Raw genomic sequence first — 26,593 nt, forward strand, 5'->3', positions numbered from 1 at the left:
TTTGCCAGTGCCATGGAAAAATAGAAATAAAAGATGGGTCTGTTTTTTTTTTTTTTTTAAAGTCTGTGGTGCACATACATCATATCTGGTGCAGACATTTAATTGATTATAGCAGATGCTACCTAGTCTGGTTTTCACCATACTAAACTCAATCTTTTAAGATTGAACATTTGTCTGGCGAGGCTGCGCTTTGTTTCTACTGCACTTCGCGTCGCTTAAGTTTAGTTTTCGGCGCGTCACCGGCCAATAGTATGGCCGTTTCTGATTGGAGCCAATGATTCTGGCACTAAACAGCGAAAATAGATCTGCTGGTATCCAGCCTGAGCTGTCGGGCGAAATTCAAATTCCCCGGAAGTTCAGGCAGGGTTCACCCAGCCTAGATGCTACCTGATTAAGCATTGTCTTTGCAAATGAAACGCTTCAGTTGCACATCCAGTCTAGCCCGGCAATTAGCGTCCGTTATTCTTAAGTGCTCTCTTGAAATAATGACGCAGAATTTCTTCAGAGGAACAATGTGTCTGCTTACCTTCAAACTCACTTTCTGTTTAATTTGATAGCAGGTCTAGGTCTCCTTTCTGCTTTCACCATTATTTACCCTCAAATAAAAAAGACTTATGTTAGACACGTTGAAAATAACTATGTAATATATATGTAATAGTAATGCTAATACTTTGCAAAAAGCGAATTTCCCTATGGAAGTGGAATATTGGACGAGTTAGCTTAGCTCTAGCAAGGTTTAATGGTAGTGCCATTTATTTGCATTTTTGTGTTCAACGAGGAAATGTGAAGACAATAAAACATTACCTAACATTTGTCTTCAACTTTATGACAAAAATTACTCACACTCATCACTGTTACATTTATTCTACAAGACGGAATTAGCCCTCAGCATGAGGTAATTTCAGGGAGTGCGCTCATGACAATCACAGAAGAGCACCAATTCATAGACAGGGAGCTAGCTATTTACAGTAGCTAAGCATAATGTATAATAGCAACATACTGTATGCACAATCAATTTCCACCTCAGATTTTTACGAATACTAGTGAGTAACGACCCGCCTCACATTTTATGGAGAGCTGAGTGTCTATGTGACTGATGCCTTACATACCTTTTGTAACAGTAAAAAAAACCTGAGCCCATGACCGGATGGACATATTGTCCTACAGTATATTAACCTGTATCGGCATTCTGCCAACATGCATGAAAAATTCCCAGTACAAACTGAGAGGTTTTACTTTTTAAAGACAAAGGAAGCTCCTCAGAGATGTAGACATGATTAGAAAGGAAATAATGCAGTGAATAAAGAGGTTAATGATGCCATGCTGTGATAGGTGAACCTTTTTATTACAACACGACAAAGGAAGGAAGACTTTATAACACGGACTGCCAAAGACTGGTTTCTGTTACAGTAAGATTCAGAAAGATTCTTTATGCAAGTCCCCCCCCCCCCCCCCCCCAAAGAATTACGCCAGACCAAAGCAGCAGGTATGGATGGTGTCCTAAAGGCCTGCCCTGGGTCTGAGCACAACACTAATGCAGGTTCTACAGAACCCAATCAACCCAAGCCAGAGCCAGGGGAAGCTGCTGTGCTGTGCTGTGCCACAGTGATGAGGAACACATCCTGTCCTCTATAACTACAAACCCTTTGCCTGAACATCACACATCAAGTCCTGGGCCGTGTCCAAAAGTCAAGGGCGCACGCTGGATAGCACCGCTCTTTCCAGTAGCGTCTCAGTTAGCTTACTCCTCATTGGCGTCCCTACATTTGGACAGCACAAACTAGTTGGCGTCACCTGACTCGGGGAGGGGGGTGTGTTGCTTGACGATTTGCATGACGTGTGGAGCTTTACCTGCGCTGCGCAATGGATTATGGGATATCTGAGGCCAAAAAAGATGCATCGATGCACGCTTGGAAATCACGCCAAACAAAGTACCCATCTAGTGAGAGCCAAAGCCATCGATATCGATGGCCCAGAGCGCTTGACTTTCGGACAGTCTATTCTGACGTAACTTCCGGAAAATGCACGCTGCCCAGCGTGTGTACTTATGATTCAGGCACAGCCCTGGAAAGACTGATTTCTGCCCACCTCAGTCCACAGGCAAGCACGTGTGTGTGTGGACCCACTGAGGCTTGCCTACCACCCGACTAGACATCTGCAAGACTAGATTATAGGGCTCGGGCACACGCCTTGCATTCTAGGAATATCGCCGCCATGTTGGTAGCGCACCAAACGTAATATCCATTCATTCAGATGTAGAAGACAAGAAGCAGAAATATAGTATTATTATTTCCTCTTGCTATCGTGGGTTGCGCTGTTACACCCCACTACACAGCAACATACGACTGAGAAGGCAAAAACTAATTAACAGGAACACACTAATAGGCGGGAGTAAATCCATAGTAATTCATAGTAAACTATGGAGTGAGGCTGCCAATATGGCTGTGACCGCGAAGTTTTCACGTCATGATCCCGAGCCCTATTGACTACCTGAGAGAGAGACCACAGTTGTGTGACTGATCGAGGCTCTATCGCCATTATTGCGTTTTTGTTTTAAAACATCTATCTCCTAAAACGAAGTTGTGTTGGAAATAACACAAACTGTGTTGTCCCTAACTGGTCACAGAGATGTGTTATTTTCAACACTTGGGAAAATGCCCAAGTAGTGTAGCTGACGAGCGTGGCATAAGTCATGGGTTCTCAAACGAAAACGCTGTCATGTGTGCGTGTGTGTGCGTGTGTGTGTGTGTGTGTGTGTGTGTGTGTGTGTGTGTGTGTGTGTGTCTGCACCACAGTTGGTGAGCTGCACAGCAGGACCGCAGGGGACTGCACTTTCCTCACTCTTCCTCTTTACACTGTAAACCTCAGACCTCCAGTACAACTTGCAGTCCTGTAATCAGCAGAACTTCTCAGTAGACTGTGCAGCTGCGGCGCGTGTGGCGAGGAGGAGGAGGAGGAGGAGGAGGAGGAGGAGGAGAGGAGGTGGAGGGGGAGGAGGAGGAGGAGGAGAGGAGGTGGAGGAGGACGAGGAGGAGAGGAGGTGGAGGAGGAGGAGGAGGAGGAGGAAGAAGAGGAGGAGGAGGAGGAAGAGGGGGGGAGGAGGAGGAGGAGGCCCATGGAGCGCTCTGTGCCACGGTGTGGGTGCTGCCAAGCGGTGTGACCAAGACAAAGGAGACGGCTGACTGTGGATTTTAGGAGAGCCTGGAATAAATTCAACATCATTTCCATCGGCCTATCGCTAGAAGTCCGGCTGAGCAGTAGCTCGTCATGTCATGTGAATCATCTGCCTCTTGACCAGGAGCTCCTGGGTTTGGGGGGCATCTTAGTCAGACTGTATCTAGTTTCGTTTTGTTTCAACTCTTAAAAGTTTTTAGGCTGGGGCCTCCTGCCAGTTACGTATGGGTATGTGTTCTCTTTAAGACGGCAAACAATCAGTTGGAGTGTTCTTTTGAGATATATATATATATATATATATATATATATATATATAAGTATAAATGAAACATAAGGATAAAAAAATGTATATTCAACTTAATGCCCAGGTTCTTCTATAAATGATAATAGACAACCTTTGAGCTTTTGTACTTCTTCTCCAATACAATTATCAGTGATGACGTTGTCTCCCTGTGTAGATACAATATGAAATACTCTACATTCATCAAGGCATCCTGCCTTTCCAGCAGCTAACAAAGGGTGACATCACTACACTAATGTACAGACAACAACCTGCACATGCAGTATGTGACTCAACACAGTCCAGCTTGCCAGAGTGGGTCACCCTTCTCCCTCTAATGGCAGCCAGCAGAGGAGGGATGGTTCAAAGCAGTCTCGCTTCCCTATACGGACTGCTGGTTATTGGTCCAGTGTCAATGGGGTCACATGTTGGACAGAAATATATGGCCAAACCTAAGCCATCCTAGTTTGCTTTTCTCCAGTATTTGTACGCTTGTTAAACAGTATACGTGAATAATTCAGCGGTTACTGCTGTATCAGAGACTTGGCTAAATCCTGACATTCCAGACTCTATGGTAGGAACTTTCCCTGGATACATTTTGCATTGGCGTGGTGGTGAGGGTAGCAGAGGAGCAGGAGTTGCGTCTCATGCTTGGGATCGGAGTCGAGGGAGGTGTAACTCTCACTATCACTTGGTGATTTGCGTGTTGAATAACATCGGGGGGTAACAGGTCACCTAGTCGAGTCAGAGTGATAGGCCCTTAGTCTAACATGCCAATACCATAACCACTGGGACACATTGTTAAATAGCCATTTCATTTTCCATGTGAATGGAACAATTTAAACTAAGACCTTAGAAAGTAGTCTACATTTATTCAATCAGAGTGGTTCAGTATATGCAACAAATAAATAAATAAATATATGACATAGATACAAATGAAATGTCTGTACCTGAACTTAAGCTGGATAAAATAAATGTCAGTGCATCACAAATCAGTAGTGTCTGAATGTGTTCATGTCAAAGTATCACATTCAATTTAGGCTACAACTGATGGTGGTGACGATGACAAATGGTCTCGTAATAGTTTTCAAAACAAGTAGCTGTATAGCAATCAGTGATGATAGAGGCTTGGGAGAAACAGTAGGCCTGGATAAAACAGTTGTGACTTTGCTAAGCACTCCATCAAATGAACTGTGTCATAAGGACTGATAATCCCCCTAGGCTTATGCCAGGAAGGTGGAAAAAATACTTTCCCTGTCATTGAAATAACATTATTAATCAGTTAACAAAGGGTTCCAGCAATGGCAGTCTGCACTTCTTCCAGCATGCACGGTCTATTCTATCTGTTGTATTGGTTTAAAATGTGATATAGGGCCGGCTTGGAGGGAGAATAAAAACACGTAGGCCTGTGAATGGAGGGGACGGAAAGTCCACTGCTTTGTCTCAGTGTGAAATAGGAGCTAAACACCAGCATCAGACTTAACTCATTCTCTTGTCTTCCTTCAAAAACATCTATTTTCCATGGGAAACCACAGAATTGTATGATTATGAAGATCACACAATAATAATAGTAATGATCACTATTAGTTGAATTATTGATTGATTGATTGATCGATCGATTGATTGATTGACTGACTGATTTATTGATTGGCTTATTGATTCTAATTGTCACCACAGAAAATAGGTCTACACAGACTATTTTTTTTTTATCCCGTATAGGCTATGAGTTTACATAGCATATGGGGACAGGCCATGGGGGAAAAAACAATCAAATTGAATTGCCCCGCATGGCCAATGTGTCCAGCAGATGATTTTTACTCTTGCTTGTGATAGGATTGGAATGCTACGAATAGGAAAGAACACTGAAAAACACTGGGCAACAAACGTTTCGGCTAATAACTCAATTCAGTGGCCTATGGGCCACCTCAGCATTGCAATTTTAACGACTTACTGTTTTCTGGGAGTCCATGAATCATATTGAATTTGTAAATCTCCTTTGCGTAGTATTCCGACTCCGTGTTATCTTGTCCACAGCTTTGCTGTCGATGCTGTCCCAACTCCTCTATCAGTTCCCTCGTACTATTGTAAAGTGCCAGTACCTGAAATGGGACCTGATTTGGACCCAGGGCCTGTGGTGGACTGGTAAGTCGCAATTTACTTAGAATCTGTCCCCGGATCGCCTCCACTCTCTTCTTCTTTATGTTGTCAATGTCCACAGTTGTACATGAGGACAGTGATAATGTCTTAGTCACGCAGTTAATTAATAGGAAAAACAAAACTGCTCTTTCCAAATGCATGTTTACTTCAATTCTCATCGAGTTGATCTTGCAGTTCAGAGGGTGGGTAACTTTCAGCGGAGTAGCTTAATTCAAGCAAAACTTCTTGATATCGAAATGCTCTAGAAAGGACACTCCAAAAGTTATCCTTTCAGTCCGAGAGTGGTGACTTCAATGCGCTTCTTAGTCCGTGGTATTTCATGTTGTTAATCCAGGAGTTATGACCAATCCATGATGTTGCCTGATCCAAGTTTGTGTTTCACTTATTTTTCATAATTTAGACTGGTTAGTGGCACTATGCGTTTCAAGAAAAATTTTCAACAGATATCTCGCTCCTCCCTCTGGTATTTCACGCCCTGTCCCCCTTTTCATTTCTTCACCATTCGAAAGGTTTTCACATTTGACAGTCTCACTTCCAGGTCTGCATTTGTGCGCTTCATTCTTCCATTCTAATCTCTGTCCCCTGCAACGTTTCTCGTGTCATTGACTCAACAGATTCCTCTGTGTTTTGCCGAAGCTTTATAAAGACAGATTTGTCTGGCTGAGGATGGGGGTGGGGGTGGGGGTAGGAGTTGAGGGCGTAAGCTACACCGCAGGTTGCGTCCCTGTGTGTGTGGCGATTTCTGAAGGCAGACAGAATAGCCTAGGCTTCATCGAATAGGCCTAAAAGCCTAAACTTGGCCCACGCACCTTGCTGATTGTAACACGTTAATTAGTAAAGCCCATGTCTGGGTATTTGTAATCTTACTTATTCCTCTTGCACATAGCTTTCAATATGTTTGTCTGTTAAAACTTTATGCGCACGTGTGTTTATCTGCTTCACAGTCAATTTTGTAGAAACATGTCACTTCTACATATTTCTACCAGTAAACTGCTGATTTATTAGTTTTTTCACAATTGAAAACACTAAACTTCATTTTCTGATCCAAATCAGTTGTCATCAAATCATCACATTTCTTAACCAATCTTCCTTTTGGCAAATCTTCAATAAGTTCAACATATTAATTTGCAGATCTCATAGCCTGTTTTTGCAAAACTCTAAACTCATGCAACACACGTTTGCATTGTGATGCATAATGGTAGCCACAGTGGCAAAAACACAAATATACTGTAGCACATGGCATATGTTAAACCCAACTACTTAAAACTGATCACACTTGTTTAAAATTATGTGACACAATGGGCAGATCTATTAGTGAGGCACAGTAAACAGCACAGTAAACTGTAATGCACTTCTACAGTACTGAAATGCCGCTTTTCCGGTATACCGTTTTTCACAATTATGGAAACACATTTGTTGAAACCTTCCACCCTTTTTTTCAAAACTGTAAACACAAACCCATCTTCTACCTAACCTTATGTTTAGCCTACTGGTTTTACAGTGAATGTTGAATCCACTGAGTTATTAAATATTGTCTGCTTTGTTCTGTTTTTTAGATGCAAAATGCATTGTAGGCCTGTTGTAAACCATTTGTCCTGGAGCTGGAGTCCTCTTGATCAGAAATCACAGAGAAGAAAGGTTAGGAAGGAAACTTAAGTTGGTACATTAAACTGTCCTCAAACCCTTTAAGAAGTACTGAAAACACATCTCAATTTTCAGCAAAGGTTTTTAATGCAAAATACATGTAATTTACAACTGACGACATTAGTACAGCCATTGGTTGTACACAAAAGTGTAGAGAGCTCCTGTGTCTTTATGTATGTTTGATTGTACTTGGGATCAAAATCATTTGATTTAGCTTACAGGTCCCTCTAGAGCGACAACTGCAAGAACATTCTTTTGGATGTTCCTATGAATAATATGTGCTAAGAAAACTATTAAAATGAGCAATTGAATTAAAAACAAATGCCTGATTTAGTGAAATGTGCTCTCGATCTTAAAGAAATACATTCATCTTGCCAAGGCTACTCCTGGGATCCATAAGTTGCCACATTGCGTCATGCCACTCTCCAACCAAAATGTGTTAAGTTCGTCCTTGGCCTATGTAACACCAACCAACCTCCTCTCCTTTCACAGAAGTAAACAAAAAGTTTAGCCAATGTGGCAATGTTGAGGGCTGCTCCTAAACAGTTATTTACAGTGGTTATTCATCTAGGCTGTTATTTTCACTCTCACTCTAAAATACCATACTAAGAATGTAAGTTAATATGGTAATACAGAAATTCTGAACTCTGACATTAAAATGCTTTATTAATTAATCTGTGAACAAACAATGTCATAAAAGAAATGAATGGTGAGTTTTTTGAGGTGAATGTACACATAGACATTTCATGTGTGCCTCCAGTCAATTCTTTCATCCAAAATGGCATCAAGCGCTTCCTGAAATAGAAAACAAAGACAGATATTGACTATAGCAACATGCAGGGTTGCTATAACAAGGAAGTCAGAATTTTTAGGAAAACAAACCACACAACAAGTCACACAATGGGCTCACAGCGTCCCACCCCTTTCCACTGATAAAAATCCAAAACCTTTCCATGATTTTTCAGTGCTTAATTAATGACATTTCTCTGACCGTTCACTACTGGATCAGGTGCTGGTGACAAAATGGCCAATCAACATATTCATACTTATTTCTACTTTATTTTATGTTCATTTATGTGGACATGATGCACGTCACCAATCATCAGAGAGCTAACATACCATAGAGGGAACTGAAACTAAAAGATCACCAATGGAAGCTACGATAAAGTTGTACAGCTGGAAGTCCAATGGCTACTTATTGACACCACTGATAATACTGCTATAATAACAATACAATAATGTTGGATTAAAAGTCACTCTTAAAGGAAAGATACAGAGTTGAAAACAACCTCAGGTCTATTTAGAATGATAACGACATCGAACCTTCGTTTGGGATAAAATTACATTAATCAAAGGAGTTTTGAGCTAGATCAAGGGTGCCCAAATTATCCCTCGTCAAGGCCCAAAAATGAATTGCGGTGGAGGGCCTGCAGACCAAAACTAAATGTTCAAGTTTAAGTCGTGGAAATGCATTGCAAAATTAACATTCTATAAAGGTAGACTAATTTTTAAGAAACTAGATGTACCGCAGTGTGTGTGTGTGTGTGTGTGTGTCTGTGTGAGTATAGACTTCCACTCAACACCACCATCTACAGGCTGATTGGTGTACAGTCTGTAAATCTATGCATAAATCAACTTATTGTATCCCCATGAACAGAATTACACTAAACTTGCCATGAACTCATAGGGTGTCATAGTGATCCTACACCTCCAATTTCGTGCAGTTTTCACTGGCACTATACAGCAAATGAGCATGTTATGGGATGGTCCGTTTAGACCAACACGCACAAAAAAATGTGATCAACCTAGGCCCTACGTTTTTTGAGTTATTCACAGAGATCAGTTACCTGCACAGACATTACTTTGAAGTTGACAATAAATGGGTGATTTATGTGAAACATTTGCAATACAAAAAGTATGCCTGTTTCCCTGTATCAAAAATGCGCACACACACACACACTGACCAGTTCCTTCTTGGATTCAGCCACTGCCAGACGAGCAAGAGGAACACTCTGTAGAAATAATAAAATGTGGATTACTAAGTGCCACTTAGTGCCACTGCAGTGTAGTTTGCACCACTAGAGACTTATATCAAGAGGATTGGCAAGCACCACTAGTCTTCAGAGTCAAGAGTCAGAGGTACTCACAAGAGGGAGACCGTGATAGGCCTGCAGTTTTCTTTTTAGAGGGTCCATCTCCTGCTTGACCGCAGAGAGTTGCTGAGAAAGAGGGGGGGGAAAAAATCGCTAAATGAAATAATGTCCCACTTCTCTCTGTGACTGTAAAATGCTGTGATAAGGTTTTGATATGCAACATTTTGGTTCAATGTGTATGTACCTTTGAAATCTCTTCGATGCAATGATGAGTTAGAGACCAAGTAACTTCCCTGGAAGCTAACTTTTCCTAAAAGCAAGTCAGACAGATTAGTAATGTAGTGACATAAACATACTATACAAATGTATCCACGTATTAAAGCTGAAATCACAAATCTACAGACACTGCTTGATATAGACCGATTGTGGCCATACTAATTTAGTATGTAAAAAGAGTTGAAATAAGGCTATAATCCAAAGGATTTAAAAACATAATTCTAGTCTTATAAGAGCACTGAACATTCTAGAAAGAGATGCCATGCATTTCCTCTGAGGTTTGTTCGTTGGTCCAAGCCAATAATCCAATGATTTTTGGTTCTCATGATCTTGGATACTCTTTGTGTATTTCTTCTCAAAACAAATGTCCATGAAGAAAACAGTGAACACACACAATACAACATACAGTACCTCTGCACTCCTAACTCTTGACGTCATTTCCTGGTGTTTTTTCTCCATGAAGTTCTTATTCAGCAGCCTCTCTTCCGTCTCAACAGACTCCACTTCCTGAGCCTTTTGCACCTTTGCTATTTTTCTGTACACAAATATCCAAACGCATACGAAGGCACACACAAATACAAAAGTTAGTGTGGCATTCAATAAAACTCTGAATCCATTCCATACAGATGCTGCTCCAGGCCTGCTGAAGCCTCAACATACAATGTTTGTGAAGACTTTTGAGAGTTCAAAGCCTCATTCTTCTGAAATACATTTGTAAAGACTTTTGATAGTTCAAAACCTCCTCATTCTTCTGAAATACTTACATTTTGTACAGACTTTTGAGAGTTCAAAACCTCATTCTTCTAAAACACTTACATTTGTAAAGACTTTTGAGAGCCTCCTCATTCTTCTGAAATACTTACATTTGTAAAGACTTGTGAGAGTTCAAAACCTCGTTCTTCTTCTTTTCCAGGGAGCGCAACTTCTTCTGCTGCTCCCCGTGCTCCTCCTCCACCTCCAGAAGCGCTTTGGTTTGGTCATTAGTACTGGCCAAAAAGCTGCATGGGAAAACACACCGCTGGTTGGATTGAGAAACTTCAACTACACAATAGTGCATAACAAACTGACCAAATATGTGTATTGCAAGACGTTCATTTCTTTGGTGCATTACCTTGCCAGTTTGGTGTCCTTCATTTTAAATGCCATGGCCATACTCTCTAATGTGTTCAGAGAGCGGATCATGGGGTTCAGCTTCCCACGGGACACGTTTTCACCCAATGCACTCTGAAGTACCTTTTGGTGGTACACTCCTGACAAGAGTGAGAGCTTAGTAACTCAAGTAGCTCAGAAAAAGTTTAATATCTGTAGTTGATGACCAATCACAAATATTATAAGATTTTACAATGCTCCTATTTAATATAAATTGCTAACAGCCCACTTTGTTTTCCTTTATAAAAGAGTCTGGTTCCGGAAGTGAATTACCAATTCATTTTCTCAATTAACTTTTCTGACTTGAAAATTCTGTTAATTGGAATATAATGTTATTGATGTTATTGCTAGTGACTTTGCAACAACCATCATAAATAAAACACAACGAATAAAACATCCTATACTATGTGCAATTATGTTTTTTCCTATGTATTCATGTTGTAGTGCGAACAATTTTTTTTTAATGTCAAACTTTTTATAGGGCTCTGAACAAACCGGTCAGCGTTTGACAATAAAGGATCACGTGCGTTTGTTTACACCACGTTGCCCAATCAGGAAGTTGCTGCGTAATGGAGATTAATTAAGTGATTGGTTACTGTAATGGCAATTAGTCCCCATGGATTTACATGTTATGTGTATGAGCGTGAAAAATAAACATAGATTAAATAAACCCCTATTGTGTCAACGAGTGTGAGCAAGTCAACATTAGTGTCCTCAAGAGGATGAAAAATGAAATTCTACTCTAGCTGGTAGTGCTCCAGCAAACATTATACAAAACTACGCAGAAACTAGGAGTTTGTAGCATTTTAATGTATACGTTAAGTGCAGATGAATAGTTAGTTGTTGGATCAAATATATCTCTTACCGTCTGCCTTGCACTCCCCAGTTTTCTGCTTCACGTCCTCCACCAACCAACCAACTTCTTGGCCTCGCTGTTCACTGTCCTTTGATAGCTTGTATAAAATGTCAATCGTGCGCATATTCACCTCAAACCACGGAACTTCTCCAAGTACCACTTTCAGCCACTCGCTGACCTGTTAAAAAGTAGGCTCGTTAAATACTTACAAAAAAATTTTGAATTAGGTCTCGGACTTGAGTTCAGAAAACACGACTAAAATGATCAAGCAAAAGTAGCATTACGCACGGCACAAACCTGTTTGTTTTTATCGCACATACTGGCTCTTCTTGGATAGTGATAGAGTGATACAATGTTAGGCCTACAACAATCAAATAATGCCTTAAATCCGTGTCCGTCCCTTTTTCTTGTGCTATTTTCACTGGTTCAAAATGTAGTTGACACTCCCGCCACCACTGCGCAACTTCTTCTTCTTCTTCTTTAGTTAAATTAGTGATAACAGTCTTAGTGAATTACCGCCACCTGCAGGACAGACATGGAACCATGAGGTGCGCACGTAACCAGCAAGCGCATCTTCACATGATATAAATGCTTCTCCAGGCTGCCGAGGCTGCAAAATCTTGTGATTCTGCTGAGTTTAATATTGCAGAAATGTTGAGATTTGTTCATAGTTCACAGGGATGTTAACAGACTACCAATTCATGTGGTGTTGTGGTTATAGCTTGCTCTGTACTGCTTATGTACTTTGCTGTAAGTGAAAAACTAGTCAGTAATTTTGATTGCTAGAATGGATTGCCAATTCCATATTAGCACACTGAATTTGCCATAGGTGTAATGGCAGGTGTCCTAATACTTTTGTCTGCATGGTGTATGTGCCTGAGTCTGGACACTAGGTAGAATTTAGTGGGCAACCTGGAATCAGTTCAAGAAAGTAATTGTGCTTATTTGTAAATGGACATATTTTATTAAAATACACAACAGGAGACAAGCCATACTTTTTTCCTTCCCATTTCTTCTTCTTTTTGTCTTTTTTTTGTCCCTGGGAGAATATCTTTTTGATAAAAAAAAGTAATATAATATGTATGTTGTGTACCTGTAATATAACAGATAAATCAATGCTGCAGTCCACTACACACTGATTTGTCTTCAAACCCCAAGAAATGACTCAGCACCTTCCATTATTGAAGCAGACAGATGAAAAACACATATTTACATAGAAAACAAGGAGGTGCATTTTAAAGTGAAGGAAGTAAGTGAGTGTCATTTTTAACAGTTATGTATGAAATGAAATGTCCTAGATGCTCTATTAAGCCTCCATTACATCTTCCTGCGCTTTTTAAATCTCTGGTTAAAAACAGGCGAGCTGCCAATCAGCGAGTCTGGCGAGTGGGAACCGTAGCTGCCGTCTGAGGCTCCACCAGGGGATGGCGCTATTCCAGCTTCACTCATGGTGGACATGGGCCCTTCCTCAAAGACATCACTTCCCAGAGGCCCCGACACCTGGGCCTCCTCTCCATCCTGCGGTTCCATCTTGACTTGAGGGAGGTGCCACAAGGGGGAGTTGGTGACTGCCGCACCTTTAAAGAGAAGAGTCGGTGTTGTAAACTTGGTTAGTTAACAAACCAAATAATAGTTTTCTTTTGCACCAAACCAAATAATATCCCACACAGCGATCATGTTTTAAGCCATGAAGTACGAACTATGCAAAAATGTGCCACTTTTGCTTTTATTATATGCAATATGTGCATTCTAGCAGATTGATATTGATTTAACTGATGTTTATAGTTTCCTTTTGGCTTTGGCTGAACAATCAATCAACCTCTCTGCCCTAGCATTAACAAAAACAATGAGTTTGAAAGCATATCAAATGCCCCATATTGCACAGAGTATTACCTGAGACATGAGGAGAATTCTCTGAATCAAGTCCTCCAGCCATTCTCTCGCTGGAGGTACCCAGCACCCCAATGGGCAGGGCCTGGTCACCGGACGCCAAGTCAGCCTCGGGCTCCTCACTCACAGGGAAGGGAATGTCACTCATTGGTTCGTCCTTGACTCGCATGGGTTTGGAGTCTTCTAGAGCCTTCTCTGGATTTACTACTCTTTCATACTCTTCTGAAAGCTCTTTGCTGACCTAATTGAAAAAGGACGGGAAAAGATAAACAATAGAAAGAGCGCAGTCACAAAGATAGTTAGTCTGCCTTTAAAGACTGTTTAGATTAGGAAATCCAAATTGAGACAAAGTAGTCTCGATACATCTATTGATATGTATATCAATGTATATTAATAATACACACGCATTATAACACTTCATAGTAACTTAAGCATGTAGTTGCAGGGTGGTTTGACAATTAGCTGAATTACATTTATAGTTATAGCTTCTGACGATTAGAATTGTTTCCGAGATAAAATTATTTGCTAAATTACATTTGGCAAAGATGCCCTCATTTTGTCCTATGTTATGAATCTCGAAAACCCCATGCCACTTGTCGCAGAGAGTAGGGGGTTCCTTGGTGTCCTGTTTAAATTCCCAAACTGGCTCATTCACTCTAATCATCCCCCAGTGTAACTGGCTCATTCCTTCATCCCCTCACTCTCCACTTGGTTCTGCCATATAATGGCTGCCTAGCATCATCAGCCAGGTGGGGTCCCTTTTCACTGTACAGCACTTTGGGTGCCTTGAAAAGCGCTGTGTTGTTCAATAAGATTATGATGATCGTTAAGGGCTGCTTCACTTGACATGTGATATGTGTACAGTATATTGCACAGATGTATGGGCAGGTTATGGAATGGACAAGGGTACAGGTGAAACAGTGTAGGAGTAAGAAGTGATTCCACTGGTGTGTCTCACCTGGACCATGTAGCTGTGGTAGTCCTTGATGCGACACACACACACACACACACACACACACACACACACACACACACACACACACACACACACACACACACACACACACACACACACACACACACACACACACACACACACACACACACACACACACACACACACACACACACTAGCTGTGGTCTCACCTGGACCATGTAGCTGTGGTAGTCCTTGATGCGACACACACACACACACTAGCTGTGGTCTCACCTGGACCATGTAGCTGTGGTAGTCCTTGATGCGGCACACACACACACACACACACACACACACACACACACACACACACAAAGCTGTGGTCTCACCTGAACCATGTAGCTGTGGTAGTCCTTGATGCGGCTCTGCCAGAAGCGCTGCAGTGCCAACACGCTGCCGATGCCCACCTCATGGAACACCTGCTCCACCACGTCAGGGAACGGGGTGGCGCCCAGCTGGGCCTCCCGGTCCACGGCAACACGGAGCAGCCAGCTCAGCCGCTGGTAGTGCTCGTGCACCAGGTCTGTGAGGGTCTCCAGCACACTCTCGTGGGCCAACTCAAAGCCGGCGTGAGCCAGGACTGTAGCCACAGACTGGTACAGAAGCTGCCGACAGGATGGCCAGCTAAGCTCTGTCACTGGCTCCCCTTTCCCCCTGAGGCACAGAGAGATGTTGCTTACTTTACAAACCCGACAGAACACATAGTGGTGCAAGACATACAGTAACCCCACCATTTTTGTACATCTCAAAGAGGGTCGACTTACTTGTAGAAGTCGCTTTCTGGGTTGCTGTGCCGAAGCTGGAAAGGCAGGCTTGGGACCTTACTGTCTGGGGGCAGCAGGTCATCTGGCATGGTTGGTGTGGGAGGTCTCGGAGGTAGCGGCTCTCCCTCCTCCGTTTTGAAATTGCTCTGAACGTCGGCTGTAGAGGACGCGAGTGGCTGCTGGCCTTGCTGGGCCGCGGCCAGAAGACTGCGGAGGCGGCGGACATGCTGGCAGAGCTGGACGGTGTGGATGGTGAGGCTGCAGGGCTCCGAGGGCACGTCGAGCATGGTGGTGGGCCGAGGGCGCGGGGCGGACGGCTGGTGCAGGGGCGGGTCCTGCATCTCCACCTGACGGAACTCCCGCTGCAGCAAATCGAAGGAGCTGCGGCCAGGAGGCGCAGACACAGCTGGGATCTCCCCCCAGTAACGCATCATCTTGATGGATGACCACCTGCCGCTCTTGTTGGCGATGTATTCACACCTGCCAATAACAAATGTTTATTGGATTCACTGGTAAACATTAAAATACATGTACGATGCTGAAATATGGATAAACAAAGTTAGCTCAACTCAACACAAATTTGGCTTGATGGTGAGCTCAAAGATTATGAGACATGTTGTAGCCTAAGAACACACTAACCAAATAGACATATGGTCAAACTCTCACACAGACAGAGGCTGAATCATTTGTGATATATGTAGCCTAAATAAGTAAGTAGTATACTAAGTACATTTAGATGATTTCTCTTTATCTGAGTACACATTTCCATTTATTTTAACTAATTGCGTTGGATTTTATGCAGCCTGCAAGCCCTATAACCCTCTTGCGGAAACAATTACTGTACAATATCAATAGGCAAGTATTTAAAACTTACGTTGGCTGATGCACTCCACTAGTCCACTAACGTTACAAATAAACGTGCAACACAATGTCTAGTATTATAACTTACGACAACCCGAAGCGTATCAGCAAAAAGTGGACATTAGACAGACATTCTCTGGTATTATTTTGTTTTCACAAGCTCACAGCAGGATGCATGCCGGGTATTTGAGTTCGCATATATAACCACCGTGTGAAAGCATCAGATCGACATAAATAGTTCCTGGATGTTTCCATGTGTTTAAGAACAGAATGTCCCCCTGTTACCACATGATTCAACACAACGGACAAACTATTTTAATTTTTCGTGTCGTTTCGATAACCAACTAATACATAGGCCTACGGGGCGGAAACGTAATTCGTCCGGGGGCAGTCATGTTTAAAAACAAGGCTGCCCGGACGAATTAAGGGGTTACATATCCTGGTAATGACCGTGTGTGAACCATAAACAGTAAAGCAGTCAACGGTGTGAACTTCAAAAATGGACAGTGGCGAGACACTAGAAATGGACAGCGACAACTTAAGTAAGGACACCACTACTGAACAGAAAGACGATAATACTAGCGTTGCTGATACCGAAGACAAAGATGGCCCTTTCAAGAAACCTACATTCGCACCACCATCCGTGGTGCCCAAAAGAGGCAACGTTAAAAGTTCTGATAAGGAGGCCTCCTCCGTTTCAGGCAATGAAGATGCTTTGGTCCCCGAAGATGCAAAGAGGAATCATGGACCTCATAATGAGCAGGAGTCGCAATCATCAGAAGGTGTGATTGGGGAGAATGTGTCTCCTAAAACTGACGAAGCTAAAAACATGTCTACGCAATCCAGCGACAGCACGCGTGTACCTACGAAAACGATACAAGATGTCAAACCCAAACCCAAACCCAAAGCACCTCCAGCTGGTAAATTCAAACCAAACCCTCCTCTTCCCTACACCGAACCTCCGTGGGGATGTCCTGCGGTGGTGCCCTATGCGTTAGAGATACTCAAAACAGGGACAATTGTAGACTCGATTCCACTGACTCAAAATAGTTATTTTGTTATTGGACGCTTACCCCTGTGTGATGTAGCCCTGGAGCACCCATCGATCTCGCGTTACCACGCAATTTTGCAACACAGAGGACAAAGCGGAGAAACTGGGGAGATTGGTGAAGAGACTGGATTCTATGTTTATGATTTGTCCAGCACGCATGGCACCTTTGTCAACAAGAACAAAATACCCCCGAAAACCTACATCAGGCTGAAAGTAGGACATGTCCTCAAGTTTGGGGGTAGCACTCGACTCTTCATATTACAGGTGTGTAATAATTGTCCCTTCCTTCATTAACCCTCTGAAGCCTCAAGTGTCATAGTTATGAAAGTCAGAATTTGAGAAAAAGTCAAGTTAGGTAATTTAAGACATGTACTGTATGACATTTAGGCTACATTATGACAGTGGCAGATGCATCTCATATGTTGACTCAGGTCTGCACTAGCTAAGTGTTGTGTTATGCACGGACTGGGGCATTCAGAGGTGTGGTGTGAAGGCCTGAAAGGTGGCATACAGAATGGGTATCCCATTCCCACCTACAAATCATAGCCAAGCAGGTGTGTGGTTCCTATGCCTATATAAGGCTCGAATGGACGGATAAACGATAAATGAACAACACTGACATTTCTCTTCAAACTGCCTTCTCATAATTTTGAGGTGTGAGAGCTCCAGGACATTTCATGCAGTCATTTTTTTTTTTTTAATTATAAACAATTATTTTACAAACTTATTTTTCACTGCATGTCCTCACTGCATGGTTGCAGTGCAGTTGTCTGTGTATACTCAGCCCTGGAAAAAAAGAAGCTAATATTTGTGCCTACACAGGGTCCAGAATCTGATGAAGAATCAGAGTCAGAACTTACCGTCACAGAATTGAGAGAGAGAGCCAGGAAGCAGCGAGAGCTGGAAGAGAGGATGATGGGAGATGGGTCTGACGAGGAGAACGAGAAGGATGAAGAGAAGAGTGACAGTGTCCCAGGGAAGAGCTCCACAGATGAGTCTGGCTGTTCTTGGGGAATGGGTAAGTACTTCTCTTTAAACACCAAATGTTTCTGTAAGTAATTGCATTCCGTAGTAGTAGTAGTGACTTGCATCAGATTCCAGGTATAGCCAATCCATTACTGTGGTTGCCATCAAGAAACCTTTTGATTTTGACAGCAGTCATTGATTTTTGCAGAGGTCTAATATAACAAATATCAGATCTCTGTACATTTGAAGGGCCAGTCATTCAGAGTCAATGGACCTTTCTACAACATTCTGAAGAGGTGTATAATAATGCTGAAAAAAAAGAAATATTAGTGTCCCAACTTCACATTGTTATCTAATTGTTCTTTTCAGTGTCTGGGATGTTTATTTGAACCCTCTCATATGCTCAGTGCTTTTTATAACAACTCTGACTCTGTCTACAGCGGAGGAGGCTTGTTTGAACCCTCTCATATGCTCAGTGCTTTTTATAATGACTCTGACTCTGTCTACAGCGGAGGAGGCTTGTTTGAACCCTCTCATATGCTCAGTGCTTTTTATAACGACTCTGACTCTGTCTACAGCGGAGGAGGCAGCGCCAGAAGACGAGAACGAGGAGAACCCGTTCGCCACAGAGTTCCAGGAGGACCAAGAGGCCGCCTACCTCAAGGACCCCAAGAAAGCACTTCAAGGCTTTTATGATCGCGAAGGTAATTAGATTAGATTAGATTAGAAAACTTTAATGTCCTTAAAAAAGGCTATTTGTATTACAGCACAGCATAAGACATGGTCACATAGACTATAGACATCAGTGCAAGACAAACACACACGAGACACATACAGTACAAATACACACCACTGGTAATCTGCATCATAAGATAATCTCTAAAGTGGTTATCTCTTTTCTTGTAATGAAATTAGAGTCTGTCCAAATGTAACCTTCTGACATATTTTAGAAATACATTGGCTTAAAGGGCAACAATATTGTAGAGTAAAATAGCACATAATTGTTGCACCACATTCTGTCAATTAATTAGGAGAACTGACCTTTTTGTTTCTGAGTAGAATCAAAAAGATTGTTAATAATGGGCAATTTCTATTTCAATTGACCTCAGAACTTACCCCAAAAGCAGAGGGGGAAAGTATTATTTTAGAAATGAGACGGGAGACTGGGGGAAAGTATTTATATTAGATGACATGGAATTGTGCCGGCAAAAAAACGGCAGCTGGAAATGATTTAATTCAATTTATGAAGAACATTGTGAGACATTCTGAGAAATACTGTCCGACTGATTTCTTGAACCTCTTTCTCATAATCCTAGGGGAGGAGTTGGAATTTGAGTATGAGGAGAAAGGCCATGGCTCGTGGCTTTGCAGAGTAAGGTAAGACGATGCTGGACAATTTCAATGTCTTACATTTTAAGGAATTTAGGGTTGCCGTAATTCATTGCATTGAATCAGCATCATTTAATGCTCAGTCCTTCCAGGAAGGTCAGTTGGTGGCTTCCTCTGCAGTGCCAACTGCACTGTTGCTAGTAGTTTTGTTGTTCATGGAGTGGAATTTTCAACCTGAGCACTTTGAACAAGTTGCTATTTATCAGATATAACTTCCTACAGTCCTGTACTGGCATTACTCTTCTTTTCTGTAATTCTTCTGTTTGCTACAATCATGTTCAGACTGCCCGTAGATGATGCTCATGGCAAGCAACTGGTTGCCGAGGTAACGCATACAGGAAAGAAGAAGGAGGCATCTATTCAGTGTTCCTTGGAGGCCTGCCGTATTCTAGAAGCCCGAGGTCTGCTCAGACAGGAAGCAGGTGAGTCTCTAGCCAGTCTGGCCAGATAACTGGGCTGCAGGCTACAGAATAGCTTTGTCCACTGTGCTATTCTTTCTCCAATCTCTGACAGTAACATTAGCCTATCGTACCCAGCTGTGCTCAGAAATGAAAACATTGGAATTGGTCAAAAATATTGTACAGCCATGGGACCTAAACATCATGTAGATCAACTCTGAGCAAAGTCTGAGACAGTACAGCAACTATTTTCCTAGATTCTGTCTAATGTGACTCAGAATTACCCAAACATGTATTGAGCTATAATTGGCACCATTTGACTTCATAATGCACAGCTGATTGGTTATGGCTCTGTGTCCCCTCACTCAGTGTCACGGAAGAGAAGAAAGAAAAACTGGGAGGACGAGGACTTTTATGACAGCGATGATGACAACTTCCTGGATCGGACTGGCACTGTGGAGAAGAAGCGGAAAGAGCGCATGAAGAGGGCTGGAAAGGTGGAGGACCAGCCAGCCTCGTATGAGTCACTGGTGAGCGCGCACACACACACACACACACACACACACACACACACACACCAGCCAGCCTCGTATGAATCACTGGTGAGCAGTGAGCACACACACACACACACACACACACACACACACACACACACACACACACACACACACACACACCAGTCAGCCAGCCTCGTATGAATCTCTAGTGAGGTCTCCTCTCCGACACCCCCACACTCCACACGAAACTCGGTGTCTCCTTTTTTGTCTTAGCTGACTTGACGTGAACAGGACTTTATAGGCCCTCATTTTGGAATAATAATAACATATGGAATAATAACACAGTTACGGTAATAATAGAAGCATAAAGATATGAAGCATAATGTCCTGACATCTGACATACAGTATTTGCTTCTGCTTTAGACCTTGAAGTTGAATGACGTGGAGAAAGAGATCGCAGAGACCGAGAACAAACTCCGCTCTTCAGGCAAAGGTGAGCTGGGCAATATTGTTTGTTTGTTTTTGTCTGTCTTAGTGGTTGATCATAAAACATTATTTAACTAGAAAAGCACTCGGAGGGCGCAGACCTCCGCCTGCATTGTTCTTCCTAGGTTGTCATACATTTGAGTAGTTTAGCTATTCAGATCGCCTCCCCGTGGCCATACCATGCCATTACACCACTAAACAAAACGCCTCCGGAATGCCTTGGGTCATTTCTGACCTTCCCTGAAAATGTCATCGAAATCCATCCATTACTTTTTTAATTATCTTGCTAACAAACAGACAGACAAACAGACGCCGGTCCCCAATGAAAACATAACCTCCTTGGCAATAATATACTATAGGTAATAATATACTATAGCAGCATGGTTTTAACTGAGGCTTTTTTCATCAGCCATTATGGCACCTTATTACATTTGTGCGCTCCAGTTGATAACAGCTTGGGGGCGTTGGTAGCGTAGTGGGTAAGGAGCTTGGCTCGCCTGAAAAGTTGTGGGTTCAATTCCCGCCTCCACCACTGTGCCCTTGAGCAAGGCACTTAACCCAACGTTGCCTGGGGACCCTTGTAGTATAATTGATATAAGTCGCTATCGACCAAAGTGTCTGCTAAATATACATATACTGTAAATGTGTCTCTGTGCTGTATGGATGTGAGTGCAGGTGGTTATCTCTGTGCTGTGTGGATCTCTGTGCTGTGTGGATGTGAGTGCAGGAGGTTAATAACAGCTTGTTTATCTCTGTGCTGTGTGGATGTGAGTGCAGGAGGTTAATAACAGCTTGTTTATCTCTGTGCTGTGTGGATCTCTGTGCTGTGTGGATGTGTTATCTCTGTGCTGTGTGGATGTGAGTGCAGGAGGTTAATAACAGCTTGTTTATCTCTGTGCTGTGTGGATCTCTGTGCTGTGTGGATGTGGGTGTAGGAGGTTAATAACAGCTTGTTTATCTCTGTGCTGTGTGGATCTCTGTGCTGTGTGGATGTGTTATCTCTGTGCTGTGTGGATGTGTTATCTCTGTGCTGTGTGGATGTGTTATCTCTGTGCTGTGTGGATGTGTTATCTCTGTGCTGTGTGGATGTGTTATCTCTGTGCTGTGTGGATGTGTGTGCAGGAGGTTAATAACAGCTTGGTTATCTGTGCTGTATGGATGTGGGTGCAGGAGGTTAATAACATCTTGGTTATCTGTGCTGTATGGATGTGGGTGCTTGGATATCTCTGTGCTGTGTGAATGTGCATGTAGGAGGTTAATAACAGCTTGGATATCTCTGTGCTGTCTGGATGTGAAGACAGGAGGTTGATAACAGCAGCTTGGATATCTCTGTGCTGTGTGGATGTGGGTGCAGGTGGTCAGCGGGCCTCGTCTGATGACCCTCTGGACGCCTTCATGAACGTGGTGTCCAGTGAGACGACGCTGGACAGCGTGGAGAGGAAGAAGCTGCATGTTCATATCGCGGAGCTCCGCAAGGAGGCCCAGCGCCTGCACAGACTGATCGATCTGACACGGCCCACCCAGCTGCCCTCTCTGCAGAGGTGAGCGCCTTCGGCTGCTGGACTTACACACGCTGGCATTTCCCAACTATTAGCCCACGGTTTATACTGTACATTGATTTTGGGACATTTCTTCAGCTATGAGGTTATAGCACGGGGGCAATTAATATGGGTTTGTTTCTTTTTGACTTTTGACTTCTTTTCACTGTCCTGCGGCTTATACACAATGCGGCTAATACACATGAAATTACTGTATGTACATACAAATAAGCTCTAAACTGGCCCTTTGTCTCTTACTGTCATGAGCAACTAAGATGGGATAACATAAGACCATAGAGAGTCACCTCAAGTCAACTGTTAGTTCAGTCACTATGGTTTAGTAAACATGTTTGCACATAGTACAGTATGATACGTAAGTTACGACCAATTTTGAGTATGATTTCAGTGAAAACTACAAAGGGGAAGTGGTTGTAAAATGACATTCAGTAGGTAGTGTATTCATGGTTGGTATGACTTTTGTGGTCTAGTGGAACCTCATCTAACCCAGACAAGCCGAAGAAACCAGCGTTGCCCATGTTTGGTGCCATGAAGGGAGGCAGCAAGTTCAAACTGAAGACTGGAACCATAGGGGTGAGTGCTGTATAATCTTGGCTATTGGTGTCTTACTAGCTACTGTAAGTATTAGTCTTTGTGTTAGTACTCGCCTTTGGTGTCTTACTAACTAAGTATTAGTCTTTGTGTAAGTATTGGCTATTGGTGTCTTACTAACTAAGTATTAGTCTTTGTGTTAGTCTTGGCCTTTGGTGTCTATTTCTGAGTCTACTTCACTTATGTGCTCTCTGTCTCATTAGACACTGCCCCCAAAGCGAGCGTGTCTACCCCCTGAACTCTTCAACATGAAAGAGATGCCTGAAGGGGGTGAGGAGGAGGAGGACGAAGAAGAGGAGGGGGACGAGGAGGAAGAAAAGGAGCATGTTGAGGAGGAACCACAGGCCAATGGTAATCTAACCTTAATCTTAAACTCCGACCAATGGTAATCTAACCTTAATCTTAATCTCAGGCCAATGGTAATCTAGTCCATTTTAAACACAGTTCTTGCTTTAGTTGTGCTTATTGTGATCATCACAGGGCTAACTGCTTGACTGTTTTTGCAGTATCTACATTAAAGGAACATGCTGAAGCCAAGGACATGCCTGTGCCTGACGGAGTTGAGAAGGAACAACGGCACCCCCCAGAAGATGCAGAAAGGCCTCATTCAGGTATGGAAGAGTCAAACTGTCAGTAAAATGGCAGTGTCTGGGCCATTAGGCAAATAGCAACATGTAGCTATGATCAAGCAATCTGCTTTATGTGTGAAATTTGTCACAATGAATCCTATCTAAAAGATTAAATTACATATCTGGCTGAAAGCTTTGCACAGTCATAAAGTGTGTGAAGTTCATATTGAATTACTCTGAGGTAAAGAGGTGAAATCATATGCATTGATTTTTCTACTAGTTAATTTACTTCATTTTGCAGAGATCTGTTTTCATTTAATCAAGTTTAATGTAATACACTTTCATTAAGTGTTGTAAAACTATTTCCGAGGAAATGTGTATATCATAAAGCTAATACCAGAGGCTATTTTACATGTTGCATCCAACTATACCATACTTAAACATTCATTTTAACCTCCACTAGAGGCCATACAAGGACATATAGGTTTCTTACCTTGACTTTTTCCATGTTCATGTTCAGATATGGAAAAGCAACCCTTGGAATCACCAAAACAACAAGTCAAAGAGAAGAGTGCAGAGAAGAGACCTAGGAAGCCTATGGGCCCGTCCAGGGTAAGCCCCTCGTATTCATTTGAGCTGTTCTGTGGGCTAGTGTTGACTACTGTAGAACACTGCATGCTTGGTGACGGATGACCACTTCACTTGACCCCCCCCCCCCCCCCCCCCCTGTTATATTTCATAGAACACGTGGCATACAGTAAATGTTTTTATAGGATGGGGTGCTTTAGTGGAGTCAGTGAAAGTTGTGTAACTTCTGATCAAGCCAAAATATGAAACTGAACCCTTACCTGCTCGGTTGGTTAATTTTAATAAATTATCTGGTAAAGGTATTCGCCTTTTGGGTTATTTGATGGTGAATATTATCTCATTTTGTTATTTGCTACCTAGTGGCTTATTTGATAGTGAATCGATCTTGTTCTGTTGTTTGCTAGTACCTAGTGGGTTATTTGATAGTGAATCAATCTTGTTTTGTTGTTTGCTACCTAGTGGGTTATTTGATAGTGAATCGATCTTGTTTTGTCACTGGACCACTTACCCGACACTGCTACTAACGTCACCTTTTACTAGAGAGGCACGAGAGGTACGACTAAGCCCCAGAGGTGGCGATAGAGACACAGTTGGCCTTGGCACAAACTAGCTCGCTCAGATTTCCCCAGAGAATAGAAAGCTACTGTGTTCAATCAAAAAGTATCAGGAGGGTTTTCGGTTGCCTTTTTGCCAACAGCCACTAGATGGCACTGTAGTAGCCATGTTGAACTGAGCATTTAAAGCACATTGGCCAGGACCTCTAACTGTCTATGGCCAGGACACCCGCTCAAAACAGACAACATGCCTGTACTTCTCTTTTGGTCCAGTCCAGTTGTGTTTTGGCAGAATTAGCAATTGTAGCAGTTATTGACCAAAGTTCCGGTAGAATGTGACTGAACCGTTGTTTGATTTAGTGACTGTTTGGCATGAGAGTGATTTGAATGATTGCTGATACTGTATTGTTTTTTCTTATTGTTTTTTTTTTTTGCTGATGGCCTTTGGTTTGGTTTGATGACAAGTTGATATGTTTACCCACAAATATGCTCTCTTGCGCTCCTCCCAGCCCCCCAGTACCCTGTCAGGAAGCTACCCTGAGGATGATCCTGACTACTCTGTCTGGGTACCACCGAAAGGTACAGAAAATAGCATTTAACACCGAACAGTGAATGTATTATGATGGTACTATGGATACATTTAGAGGCTTTGATTTGGGGTTGTGACGAGAAAAGTCCCTTTGGTGTTTGCCTTGTTCTTGATTGAATGGGTTAGAGCTTGTCCTACACTGAAAGCTTCATTGAAATGCTCCTTTACTGCAAGGAACTAGCCCTATTGATCTAAGGACCTGATGAGACCTAACAAAAGGATCTGTTAGTTGACATTCTCCCTAATAATTCTCTCATCATTTAAAGGATCTGTTAGTTGACATTCTCCCCAATAATTGTCTCATCATTTAAAGGGTCTGTAGTTAACATTCTCCCCCATGTTCCTGTGTTTTCAGATCAGTCAGGGGATGGCAGAACTCATCTCAATGAGAAGTACGGCTACTGAGGATGTTGGAGGATTTTCAGAAGCTCCTCTATCAAACCAGCCAAGCTCTAGTTCATCCTCCACCTGCTTGTAGCTCTCTGGAAGGCCCTCTTGACACGAAGAGAAAAGCAAAAGAATTGTGCTCAGTACTGTGTAAAAGCACTTAATTCATTTGGTTTCAGGATGGAAAAGGACAGCTTTGTTGTTTGACCAAATTTGGAAGAGGCCACTGACTGTCACATGTGTCTTTTCCGGCCTTGTACTGTACATTTTCCGACTTCTCGTCCTGTCTGTGCTTATGAAACTAAGAATGTTTTTGGCCTGTTTTTGGAACACTGTCACAGGGTAGCCATGTCTCACTGTAAATCTCCTTATCTCCCTCAACCAACATACAATTTTAAGAAGTAATGTAATCTCTTTTGATAAATAAATAAATAAATGAAAGTCAAACATTGATTGACCTTTTTGTCCTGTGTACTTCATATGCCTGATTCTTTCCTTCCTCCTATGTTTTGCATGCAAGTAATTATTTCAGCCAATGCATTTACATTGTGGCAGGTTCCTTAACTGACCTCTAAAACGACCAGATTAGCATAGATGTCCTCCTTGCAGGTCATGAACTTTGGAGTCAGGCCTTATATGTCCCCCAGTAACCAGAAGCTTCTGCACTTAGTAGTAGTAGTAGTGGTCATAATGACACAATGTCAATGCATGTTGTCCTATTTGCAATATCCTCCCTGCGCTAGAGTATACTGTGAGCAGAGGTGGTTACTTCGCTTACTTCTCACAGTGTCACAACAAAACTAAAAAGCGGATGCACAGAGAAGTTTGTTGTAGTTCCCTACATGGCTTCTA

General features: G+C 42.5%; 4 protein-coding genes across 6 annotated transcripts in view; 1 reads left to right on the top strand and 3 right to left on the bottom strand.

Annotated features, from left to right (window-relative positions):
• Positions 1-6,233, bottom strand: part of tgfb3 (transforming growth factor, beta 3) — a 30,537-nt gene extending 24,304 nt beyond the window's left edge. For both annotated transcript variants that reach the window (XM_062522650.1, XM_062522649.1), the window contains exon 1: positions 5,406-6,233. In XM_062522650.1, coding sequence (XP_062378634.1) covers positions 5,406-5,769 — 364 coding nt within the window. In that variant the 5' untranslated portion in view covers positions 5,770-6,233. The remainder of the gene's footprint in view (positions 1-5,405) is intronic.
• A 1,153-nt stretch (positions 6,234-7,386) lies between these two features.
• Positions 7,387-12,079, bottom strand: haus1 (HAUS augmin-like complex, subunit 1). Its single transcript, XM_062522654.1, has 9 exons — positions 11,927-12,079; positions 11,639-11,807; positions 10,736-10,874; positions 10,488-10,622; positions 10,036-10,159; positions 9,593-9,658; positions 9,403-9,474; positions 9,220-9,267; positions 7,387-8,050 (listed from the first exon to the last, which is right to left on the bottom strand). Exons 1-9 carry the CDS (start codon positions 11,945-11,947, stop codon positions 8,000-8,002), a joined length of 825 nt encoding a protein of 274 aa, XP_062378638.1. The 5' UTR covers positions 11,948-12,079; the 3' UTR covers positions 7,387-7,999.
• Positions 12,080-12,580: 501 nt separating this feature from the next.
• supt7l (SPT7 like, STAGA complex subunit gamma) lies at positions 12,581-16,306 on the bottom strand. Of its 2 annotated transcripts, none has more exons than XM_062522648.1 (5): positions 16,209-16,306; positions 15,260-15,739; positions 14,825-15,149; positions 13,523-13,760; positions 12,581-13,206 (listed from the first exon to the last, which is right to left on the bottom strand). In XM_062522648.1, exons 2-5 carry the CDS (start codon positions 15,691-15,693, stop codon positions 12,947-12,949), a joined length of 1,257 nt encoding a protein of 418 aa, XP_062378632.1. In that variant the 5' UTR covers positions 15,694-15,739; positions 16,209-16,306; the 3' UTR covers positions 12,581-12,946. The 2 variants fall into 2 exon arrangements, with proteins under 2 accessions (XP_062378632.1, XP_062378631.1); XM_062522647.1 differs by having other exon boundaries at positions 16,134-16,295.
• Positions 16,307-16,565: 259 nt separating this feature from the next.
• Positions 16,566-26,194, top strand: slc4a1ap (solute carrier family 4 member 1 adaptor protein). Its single transcript, XM_062522638.1, has 14 exons — positions 16,566-17,435; positions 17,994-18,189; positions 18,716-18,841; positions 19,454-19,514; positions 19,809-19,948; positions 20,294-20,454; positions 20,845-20,914; positions 22,262-22,448; positions 22,934-23,036; positions 23,258-23,405; positions 23,561-23,665; positions 24,144-24,235; positions 25,275-25,344; positions 25,710-26,194. The coding sequence occupies exons 1-14, from the start codon at positions 16,620-16,622 to the stop codon at positions 25,757-25,759; spliced, it is 2,325 nt and encodes a 774-aa protein (XP_062378622.1). The 5' UTR covers positions 16,566-16,619; the 3' UTR covers positions 25,760-26,194.
• Positions 26,195-26,593: the final 399 nt, after the last annotated feature.

The sequence above is a fragment of the Sardina pilchardus genome, chromosome 20, assembly GCF_963854185.1.
Source record: "Sardina pilchardus chromosome 20, fSarPil1.1, whole genome shotgun sequence".
Lineage (NCBI taxonomy): Eukaryota > Metazoa > Chordata > Actinopteri > Clupeiformes > Clupeidae > Sardina > Sardina pilchardus.

Bases quoted from the DNA above. Each gene is read 5' to 3' on its own strand.
- haus1 (XM_062522654.1), bottom strand. From the start codon at position 11,947: ATGTGCGATAAAAACAAACAG. The intron at 11,808-11,926 runs GTTTGTGCCGTG...ACTTTTTAACAG, and splicing joins TGTGCGATAAAAACAAACAG to GTCAGCGAGTGGCTGAAAGT. The intron at 10,623-10,735 runs GTAATGCACCAA...TTTCCCATGCAG, and splicing joins AAGGACACCAAACTGGCAAG to CTTTTTGGCCAGTACTAATG.
- supt7l (XM_062522648.1), bottom strand. From the start codon at position 15,693: ATGATGCGTTACTGGGGGGAGATCCCAGCTGTGTCTGCGCCTCCTGGC. The intron at 13,761-14,824 runs GTGAGACCACAG...TTTTTCAATTAG, and splicing joins ACCACAGCTACATGGTTCAG to GTCAGCAAAGAGCTTTCAGA. The intron at 13,207-13,522 runs GTAATACTCTGT...TTCTCTTTAAAG, and splicing joins GAATTCTCCTCATGTCTCAG to GTGCGGCAGTCACCAACTCC.
- slc4a1ap (XM_062522638.1), top strand. From the start codon at position 16,620: ATGGACAGTGGCGAGACACTAGAAATGGACAGCGACAACTTAAGTAAG. The intron at 17,436-17,993 runs GTGTGTAATAAT...GTGCCTACACAG, and splicing joins CTCGACTCTTCATATTACAG to GGTCCAGAATCTGATGAAGA. The intron at 18,190-18,715 runs GTAAGTACTTCT...CTCTGTCTACAG, and splicing joins TGGCTGTTCTTGGGGAATGG to CGGAGGAGGCAGCGCCAGAA.